The following is a 10611-nucleotide window of genomic DNA, read 5'->3' on the forward strand; positions in this document are numbered from 1 at the left end:
AAAGTAAAAAGGCACCACATTGTTGTTTGGCGGGTCCGGGCTGGGGATTCGAACCCGCCACCTTAGGTGTACGTGGCTGGCGCCTTAGCCGGTTGAGCTATAGGCGCCATAGGCGCCGAGCTGACTTTTTTTTTTGAGACAGAGCCTCAAGCTGTCCCCCTGCGTAGATTGCCATAACATCACAGCTCACAGCAACCTCCAACTCCTGGGCTCAACCGAGTCTCCTGCATCAGCCTCCCAAGTAGCTGGGACCACAGGCGCCCGCTACAGGCCTGGCTATTTTTTTGGTTGTAGCCGCCACTGTTGTTTGGCGGGCCTGGGCTGGATTCAAACCCGCCACCTTAGGTGTATATGGCTGGCGCCTTTAGCCGCTTGAGCCACAGGCAATGAGCCAATAGACTATTTTTAATAACATATAGAAATGTCAGGTGGAAAAATCAACAAGGAATCAGGGAGAACCTGAATAACATTAAAACCAATTACAGGCTTGGTGGCTATAGCTCAGCGTCTAGGGCGCTAGTCACATATACCAGAGTTGGTGGGTTTGAACCCAGTCTGGGCCTGCCAAACAATAATGACAATTACAAACAAAGAAACAGCCAGGCGTTGTGGCAGGTGCCTATAGTCCCAGCTACTTGGGAGGCTGAGGCAAGAGAATCACTTTAAGCCCAAGAGTTTGAGGTTGCTGTGAGCTGTGATGCCACAGTACTCTACCCAGGGCGACAGCTTGAGATTCTGTCTCAAAAAACAAAATAAACAAAAAAACTCATTACTCAATAACAAAAGCAACTCAATTCTGGTGTGTAGTACATGCCTGTAGTCCTAGCCGCGTAGGACACTAAAGCAGGAGGATTTCTTGAGCCTAGCAGTATGAAGTTGCTACGAGCTAGGCTGAGGCCATGGCACCCTAGCTTGAGTGACAGAGTCTGTCTCCAAAAAATACTTGGATATTTCTGTGCTTAAATATGGTAAAAACTAGGCTGGGTATGATAGTTCATGCCTGTAATCACAACACTCTAGGAGGCTGAGGTGGGCTAATCTCCTGAGCTACAGTGAGACTCCATCTCTAAAAACAGCCAGGCACTGTGGTGGGCGCCTGGAGTCCCAGCTACTTGGAGGCTGAGGCAAGAGAATTGCTTGAGCCAAGAGTCTGAGGTTGCTCTAAGCTATGATACTATAGCACTCTACCGAGGGTGACAAAGTAAAACTCTTCTTTCAAAAACAAAGCAAAACAATAAAAAAAAAAAAAACCTGCAAATTTTGTTTTAAACATATATAAAAAACATCAATTTAGGCTTGGCACCCATAGCTCAGTAGTTAAGAGTGTCGGTGATGGGTTTGAACCCGGCCTAGACCTGCTAAACAGTAACGACAACTACAACAAAAAAAAAACAGCCAAAAAAATAGTGGTCCCAGCTGCTTGGGATGCTGAGGCAAGAGAATCAATCACTTAAGCCTAAGAGTTTGAGGTTGCTGTGAGCTGTGATGTCACAGCACTCTACCCAGGGCAATAGCTTGAGACTCTGTCTCAAAAAAGAAAAAACAACCCCCCCCCCACAAATATAAATTTGTAAAATAAAGAAAATTTAGTTAGCATCATTATTTTATTTTTTAGAGATCGGGTCTTGCTATGTTGCCCAGGCTTGAGTATAATGGTATTCACAAGCGCACAATCCCACTACTGATTAGCACCAGAGTTTTGACCTGCTCCGTTTCTGACCTGGGCCACCTGGTGGCCTCCCTGCTCCAGGGAAGTCACCATATTTACTAGTGACAAATTTATTTATTATTTATTTATTTTTAAGACAGAGCTTCAAGCTAGCACCCTGGTTAGAGTGCTGTGACATCACAGCTCACAGCAACCTCCAACTCCTGGGCTCAAGTGATTTTCCTGCCTCCGCCTCCCAAGTAGCTGGGACTACAGGCTCCTGTCACAACGCCTGGCTATTTTTCAGTTGCAGCTGTCACTGTTGTTTGGCGGGTCCGGGCTAGATTTGAACCCGCCAGCTCAGGTGTATGTGGCTGGAGCCTTAGCCGCTTGAGCCACAGGTGCCAAGCCACTAATGCCAAATTTAGTGTGGATACCTGATAAGCATAGCATACTTCAGCGAAGAACTCCTGGACTCAAGCTATCCTCCTGCCCCAGCCTCCAGAGTAGCTGGGATTATAGCATGTGCTACTGTGTCTGGTGACATAAACAAAATTTAGAATTGGATGATGTATTAGGAATTAACTATTTCAAATCTTGCATTTTATGGATAAGGCAACTGAAGCCCAGAGAAGTAAAGTTTTTATTTACATAGATGGGACTAAAACCTATGTCTTTTGAAACCTAATTATGTGGTTTCTTCATCTCACCCAACTATAGGAAAGATTTTGACACCTGGGTGGCACCTGTGGCTCAGTGGGTAGGGCATTGGCATCATATACTGAGGGTGTCGGGTTCAAACCCAGCCCTGGCCAAACTGCAATTAAAAAAAAAAGAAAGCCAGGTGTTCTGGTGGGTGCCTGTAGTCCCAGCTACACAGGATGCTGAGGCAAGAGAACTGCCTAAGCCCAGGACCTGGAGGTTGCTGTGAGCTGTGACACCATGGCATTCTACAGAGAATGATTAAAAAAAATAAATAAGTAAAAATGAAATAAAAAAAAGATTTTGACACCATTTTAGTGAGCAAAGCTATAGGAGGCAGAGATAAAAGTTGAAATCTTAGGCTCAGCGCCTGTGGCTCAAGTGGCTAAAGTGCCAGCCACATACACCTAAGGTGGTGGGTTTGAATCCAGCCCGGGCCGCCAAAACAACAATGACGGCTGCAACCAAAAAAAACAGCCAGGCACTGTGGTGAGCGCCTGTGGTCCCAGCTACTTGGGAGGCTGATGCAGGAGACTTGCTTGAGCCCAGGAGTTGGAGGTTGCTGTGAGCTGTGATGCCACAACACTCTACCAAAGGGGATAGCTTGAGGCTCTGTCTCAAAAAAAAAAAAATCTTAAATAACAAGATTTAATGCCCTACATAAAAAAATTATAATACTTTAAATACAAGCTGAAAGTACCAATTTATAAGTGCAAAGCAAAAACCTAACAATGAGGAAAAGACAATAAATACTGTCTTTAAAGTTTCTGAGAGGCCATCTGCAGACTAACCTTGGCTGTTGTTCCTCTTTGACCTTGTATCATATACAAAATTCTATCTTACATAAATAATATATCTTTAAAAAAAACAACACATTTTAATCTAATGTTTTTTTTTTTTTGAGACAGAGCCTCAAGCTGTCCTCCTGGGCAGAGTGCCGTGGCATTATAGCTCACAGCAACCTCCAACTCCTGGGCTCAAGTGACTCTCCTGCCTCCGCCTCCCAAGTAGCTGGGACCACAGGCGCCGGCCACATCACCCAGCTATTTTTTGGTTGCAGCTGTCATTGTTGTTTGGTGGGTCCAGGCTGGGGATTCAAACCTGCCACCTTAGGTGTACGTGGTGGCGTCTTAGCCAGTTGAGCTATAGGCGCCGAGCCTACATTTACTATTGTTTTGCCACAGAATACTTTCCTGTATGGGCCCATATTTTTAAGGTATTATCTTTGGAGGTTGCAAATAAAGTTTACTTTAAGGAGAGAAATTTTTATTACGTACCTTTCTAAGTTATCAAGCTGAAGTAAATAAAGCCTATCTTAATATAAATAATAAAACTTATATAATATGAAAACTAAAATAACCAAACTAACCCAGTTCCAAGAATTAGCTATCTAACAGGAAAAAAATCAAAAATAACTTGCTTGATTAGAATGATTTTGTAAGCTGAAACATACAATTTATAACAAATGATCAAAAGCACAGAAAGGTTTTTATTCTAATGGGAATAAAAGCAGGAAGAAAATGTAGCATTTTTTTAAAAAGCAAAAATAATTTTTAGAATTGATAAAATACAACTTAACTCACTCTTTGATATCACGGAGCTGATCAACATCTTGTGATCTTGTAAAGTCTGGATCGTGCGCTAGCAGGTGAATCATGTATGGAACTACATACTCAGGCAACAGTGATAGTAATTTCTCTAAAGTGAAAACATCAACAACAGCTTTTATAACATCCTTCCTGGGTTTGTGTTCTTACCACTTACATTTCCATTTTCCTCCCACTTATTCCTAAATTAGAGGCAACGTGGTAAATAAGTACTGGAAATTTTTTTCAATTTTGATAGGTATTAAGGCCAAAAAGATAAATGGTTTAACTAGTGAGTCCCTGGCAAAACTAGAAAAAATAATTATTTACTTTGACACTGAGCAATGTGCTCAAATCAAAGCACACTGGTGCTTCCATAAGAAAAATATGGCTACCCAAAACAGTTCTATGTAGTATAAAGAGGCCTCAGGATTTCAGTTTTTAAATGCACCATAATGACAATGACAGTATTCCATAAAACTCCTAGTTTTATTATAAGCTATAATAGAAATATATGAAAAAACACTGATATATTCACAAGATGTATTTTTCGAAGATACTTACCAGTAGCCATTGGGTTCTGCTTTATGTATTCTCTGCGTATACTGATATTTTTTAGCAGACACTGTCGTGCATGTGCTCTTCTCTCCTTCACAGGATCTTTGGCACACAAGGCAAAGATCGCCATGTACTCCAAGGGGAGCAGTAACTTCACAAGTGCTTTATGCAGCTTCTGAGCGAATATCTGCCTTACCTGGTAACATTCATCCTACACCAGCACAAAAACAAAAACACTTAAACTGGCTAACATTTAATAAAAAGGAAGCACTTTAAGTATTTCCATGTATCCTTCATTCAAATAATACTGTTGGGGGAATAAATAATATTTGAGAAATATCTAGCTGAAGAGGCAGTAACAATCCCTTTTGCACATCCATACAGTAAATTAATTTGTATCTACAGAAATTAAATTGTATTTAACTTTGAATCATGATTGTTACTTACATTAATAACGAGTGCACAGAGCTGAAACTGTTCTGGGGTAATAATTTCATGGTAACAAGGTTCCTGAGCAAGCTTCATTATGGCACTACCAGCAGCTAATCGCAAGCGAGACATATCAGATTTACTATGAACAAACAAAAAAGAAATAAACATTTTCTATAAACATTATCATTCATAAAAATGCTCTGATCCTTTTTTGAATGAAAAGTCCTTAGAGCAGTGGTTCTAAACCTTCCTAATGCCACAGCCCTTTAATACAGTTCCTGTGGATCGTGACCCACAGGTTGAGAACTGCTGCCTTAGAGGATAATTTTTACTTAAAATGCTGTAATATATAAAAATCAGAAAGCTACCTTGAGTCCATGAAGTCAACACAGGGGAGAAGTCTCAAATCATTGTGATTTTCTGACAACAAACTTAAGGGCCTAGCGATTCCCTAGCTTAGATACTCCACCACAGCCAAGAAACTCTGCTTGCTCTTGAAGCAAACTAATTGCAGTGCTACGAAGAACCATTTCTATTAGGAACTCTATCCCTCATTTTAAGATGAATATTCATTGTAGAAAATTTGAGTTTTAAAAACCCCAAAGAATTGTAACACCTACCACCATCTAAAATCTATTTCCTACAAATTTTGTTATGACTACACTATACATACATAACAGACACAGAGCTTAATCCCACACATGGCTGCTGAAAAGGCAGGGCCACAGTTAGAAGGGAAGAGATATCAGACAAATACTCAAAAAGATATGAAGGGAAGAGCTAGTCTCTGTTTTGGGTGGGTATTATCTGTTATAGGCCTACTCTATTTGTAGAATGAAGTTTTCAAATGGAATCTATGAGCCTTGGCCGTCCCATCCCATGCTATGGATTTTTATTACCTGAATGGCAACATGTGACAATGAATGCTGGGGAAAGGGAGACGTTCTACTTTAACTTCTACATGGAAGTTTTTTATGGCTTTTATATTTTGATGACTTTAGGAAATGGACGAAAGTAGCCTGAACCCAGTGGGGCTATTGCTAGCATAAAAGAGGAGAAAATCCGGCTCTCTGAGGTAACAGGATTGTTGACAGAAGTACTGATAACAATGAGTGGTCCACAAATGGCTTCTGAGGCAGATGACCCGCCACTAAGTGAGTGCTTTCTCTGTGGCAGGCTACCTCAATTAATTTTTACTCTTATGAGAAAATTGAGGCTTAGAAAAAGGTAAGTGTTTCAAATAAGTTCACGAATGGAGTGTAGAGCTGTGTAAGTTTCTAATTCTAGACCCCAAGCTAACAATGTGCTATATATAATTTCATATGGGTGGTGTTCCATAGTTTACCATTTTCCTATTTTTTTGTGTGTACATTTTCCTATGATTATTTTATTACTTCATGAGTGTAAAAAGTCAGAAACATTTTTAATGATCTAGATACAGAATGCCAAATAGTCCTGCAAAGATTATGCCAATTTATACTCACATGGGTAAGGGGCAAACTCATTTACAAAATCCCATTAAAATTTTTTCTCCACTAATTTGACAGGCAAAAAGAAGTATCACTTAGATTTGAATTATATTTGTTGCATTAAGTGATATTAAACTTTTTCAGGTAAACTGATAAGATATAGTTATCATCTCTATTTGAGATTCTGACTGTCACTGATTTATAAGAGCTCATTATTATGACTTTGTCATATGCTATATTTAAAGTTTTATATCATCCCTAACTTAGTTGTAATCATCAGTCTGTAATCACCAATCATTATTTATTCTGTGACATAAATAATTTCTATGGTTTTCTTCAATTTACCAGAGTATTACCTATTGTAAATGCCCATATGCCTTCGAGACTCCACTAGACTGCACATTCCATGGGAGCAAGGACTTTTGTATCTTTAAGTAATGCTACGGTCAGGGGTGGTAGGTGTGCCTGTCCCAGTTTCTTGGAAGGCAGAAGTGGGAGGACTGCTTGAGCCCAGGAGTTTGAGGCCAAGACTTGGCAACATAATGAGACTTCATCTCTAATAATAAAAATAACAATGATAATATAAAAAATGAAAAATAAATAACATGACAGTGCTTAGTATCTGATAATGCCCAACAAATACTGAATGCATAAATGAATGATTAAACCTCTGTCCTCTAACACAAATTTCCAAAGAGGAATATGGCTGGGCATGGTGCTTCATGCCTGTAATCCTAGCTCTTTAAGACACTGAGGCAGACGAATCAACTGAGGCCAGGAATTGGAGACCAGCCTAGACAACACAGCAAGAACCCATCTCTACACAACATTAAAAAAAAATTTGCCAAGTGTGGTGGCACACACCTACAGCACTAGCTACTTGGGTGGCTGAGGTGGGGAATACTGCTTGAGCCCCAACATTCAAGGCTGCAGTGAGAAATTATGTCACTGAACTCCAGCTAGGGTAATAAGAGTGAGAACTGTCTCAAAAAAAGGGAATGTATCAGCTGGGCGTGGTGACTTATGCCTGTAATCCTAGCACTCTGGGAGGCTGAGGCACGTGGATTGCCAGAGCTCACAGACTGCCCTGAGCTACAGTGAGACCTTATCTCTAAAAAAAATAGCTGGACGTTTTGATAATGCCCTATAGTCCCAGCTCCTTGGGAGGCTGAGGCAAGGGAATCACCTGAGCCCAAGAGTCTGACGTTGCTGTGAGCTATGATGCCACAGCACTCTACCAAGGGCGACAAAGTGAGACTCTGTCTTAAAAAAAAAAAAAAAAAAAAAAAAAAGCAACAAAAATAAAAATTTTTTTTTTTTTTTTTTTTTTGAGACAGAGCCTCAAGGCTGTCCCCCTGGGTAGAGTGCCATGGCATCACAGCTCAAAGCAACCTCCAACTCCTGGGCTCAAGCGAGTCTCCTGCCTCAGCTTCCCAAGTAGCTGGGACCACAGGCACCCACCACAACGCCCGGCCATTTTTTGGTTGCAGCCATCATTGTTGTCTGGCGGGCCCGGGCTGGGGATTCGAACCCGCCACCTTAGGTGTACGTGGCTGGCGCCTTAGCCGCTTGAGCCACAGGCGCCGAGCCACAATTAGAATTTTTTAGTTATCTCCATTGGTGCTCTTGACCTCTAGTAAATCCAGGATTTGAAACAAACAAGGATCATGAAAAATTGAGGTTTTGTTTCCATCTTAAAAGGAATAAAAATAAGATGGCAATTTTACAGATTTGAGAGTGAAAATGTGTAGAAATGTTAATTTTCTTTTTCTGCATTTGTAGAACTATGAAGAGACTCTGTCTCTCCCTTCTTTGAACCACCAGTCAAAGAGTCCTTTCATGTCATTCAGGTTATTCCACTTATTTAATCACTATACTACAGGGTAAGTTCCTTGAAGGCAGGGACTTCTGTTTTTGTAACATGCTATTCATAGTATTTTGCAAAGAGTAGAAATTCAAAAAATATTTAATTGAGCAAAAATGCTGATACAGTAACATTAGACTACAGTAATTATAACTAAATATTTACTTCAAAAAATTCATAGGCTTGGTGCCTGTAACTCAGTGGCTAGGGTGCTGGCCACATACACTGAAGTTGGCGGGTTCAAACCAGCCCGGGGCCTGCCAAACAACAACTACAACAAAAAAATAGCCGGACACTGTGGTAGATGCCTGTAGTCCCAGCGACTTGGGAGGCTGAGGCAAGAGAATCTCTTAAGCCCAAAGAATTTGATGTTGCTTTGAGTTGTGATGCCATGGCACCATGGCACTCTAATGAGGAGGACATAGTAAGACTGTTTCCAAAAAAAAAAAAAAAAAAAATTACAGTTTTTAGAAGTGAAGAATAATATACTAGCTCTACTAAAATAAAAATACCATAAGAGATAAACCTTGGGTATATGAAATTTAATTCCAGAGCATATGATGATTTCACAACAATTAGTATTGATTAGGTAAATAATTCCTATTTAACTCTACTAAAATTTCAGAAAACTGGAATGTAAGAAAAATCTCACCTGATCCTTTTTTGCTCTGTCAGGTCACCCTCACTAACCAACATCGCTGACAATAACCGAAGAGTTGAATTGGCAGATTTAGACTGGTTGTTTTTCATACCCAACAGCCACCTTACCAGAAGTTTAATTGCCTGTACCTATAAAATATTAACATGCTGAAAAAAGAGAGCAACTTAAAATTCTAATTAAAGGGAAGATCAATTTCTATTAAGTAGCTTAATGAGATTATTTATCCACATTAGTTGGCATTAATATTTTATTAAACAAGTTCTATGGGATAATTAACAGTAACAGTAACAACTATGTACTCTGCATTTAATCTGTACCAGGCAGTTTTTACACAGCTAGACATGTATTAACTTACTTAATATCCAAAAAAATTCTATGAGAGAGGTAATCCTTGTTGTTCAACAAAACTGAGATAACACAGCTGAGACCTATCAGTGTAATAGGTAACTTGCTCATAGTATGGATATAGAATTAGGGCTTTTCACATTTAAATACTTATCCAAGATTTTTAAATTATCCAAAAACTACTTTATATTGATTAAAATAACAGTCTTTCGTATTTTTTTTGAGAAATGAAAAACTACTTTGAAGAAATACTAAGTTTGATTCTGTGTCACTTAACATTCTGACCATATTGTTTGGAGTCATAATTACTTGGAAAACTCCACAGAGAAGATTGTTATCAGCATGTGTGAAAAAACTGACCAAACACCTAAGTATTACTCACTGTAATTACTGACAACCCGGAAAGAGGAATTGATAGAATTTATGAAGGCAATGATGCTACACAAAGTAAAACATTATCAACTCACCACTTTAAAAATCAGTTTACTGAGGTTTAATTTATAGATATCAAATGTCACCAATTTGGTGACAAATCAATTATCCTGGCCAAATTAATATTCATATGTTTGTAGACAGTGGTGGTAGAGCTAGGGGTGAGCTGCTTTGAGCACCAAAATTTTACAAATAATCTCTGTAAATGCCAACCTCATTGAGACTGTTTTAGCAGGCAAAAGACACTGATGTACATATATAAAATAAGTAATAATAAGTACAGTTTCTCTGAGAAACAACTTTTCATTATGGATTTTTAAATAAAGTATTTCATTTAAAAAAATGCTTGTTGACTATTAGGTCAAGAAAAAAAAAGAGAGGTGCTGCCCCATATGCTGGAGGTGGGGGAGGGGGAAGATGCCTATAAATATTCCTTTTTTCAACCTAAAGGTTATTAAGACCTATACAAATTTACCTTTGCCAGTACTTCAGGGGAAACTTCTTCATCTGGAGACCATAATTTTCCATTCTTCTCACCTGTAGACTTTAGAGAATTGAACAAATTCAGCTTATAGAAAGAAAAAAAATTTAAGTTTTTGCTTATTAAGTTTTCATGCTAATTAACACAGGCTCCAAGAAACCTATGGGAAAGTCACAAACTGGAACTTAGAAAAGAAGAAAGTTAGAAGACTTATACCTTCCAGTTTTGAAACTTACTATTCAAGGCAGTGTGCTAGCAGCATAAGAACAAACATACTGACCAATGGAGCAGAACAGAGAACCCCGAAAACACTTGCATACACAGTAAATTTGTTTTTGATAAGGGCGCCAAGATCAATATTTGGGGAAAACAACAGTCCCTTTAACAAATGAGGCTGGAAAAACAGGATATCTACAAGCAAAAGAAGGAAGCT

General features: G+C 39.3%; 1 protein-coding gene across 1 annotated transcript in view; it reads right to left on the minus strand.

The window, feature by feature from the left end:
- PDS5A (PDS5 cohesin associated factor A) overlaps nucleotides 1–10611 on the minus strand; it is a 118389-nt gene that overhangs the window by 18321 nt on the left and 89457 nt on the right. Inside the window, exons 20-24 of the mRNA XM_023507417.1 lie at nucleotides 10173–10241; nucleotides 8912–9048; nucleotides 4942–5065; nucleotides 4501–4705; nucleotides 3934–4048 (exon numbers count right to left, since the gene is read on the minus strand). Coding sequence (XP_023363185.1) covers nucleotides 3934–4048; nucleotides 4501–4705; nucleotides 4942–5065; nucleotides 8912–9048; nucleotides 10173–10241 — 650 coding nt within the window. The remainder of the gene's footprint in view (nucleotides 1–3933; nucleotides 4049–4500; nucleotides 4706–4941; nucleotides 5066–8911; nucleotides 9049–10172; nucleotides 10242–10611) is intronic.

Source organism: Otolemur garnettii, unplaced genomic scaffold, assembly GCF_000181295.1.
Source record: "Otolemur garnettii isolate 467f Iridium unplaced genomic scaffold, OtoGar3 scaffold00181, whole genome shotgun sequence".
NCBI classification, from domain to species: domain Eukaryota; kingdom Metazoa; phylum Chordata; class Mammalia; order Primates; family Galagidae; genus Otolemur; species Otolemur garnettii.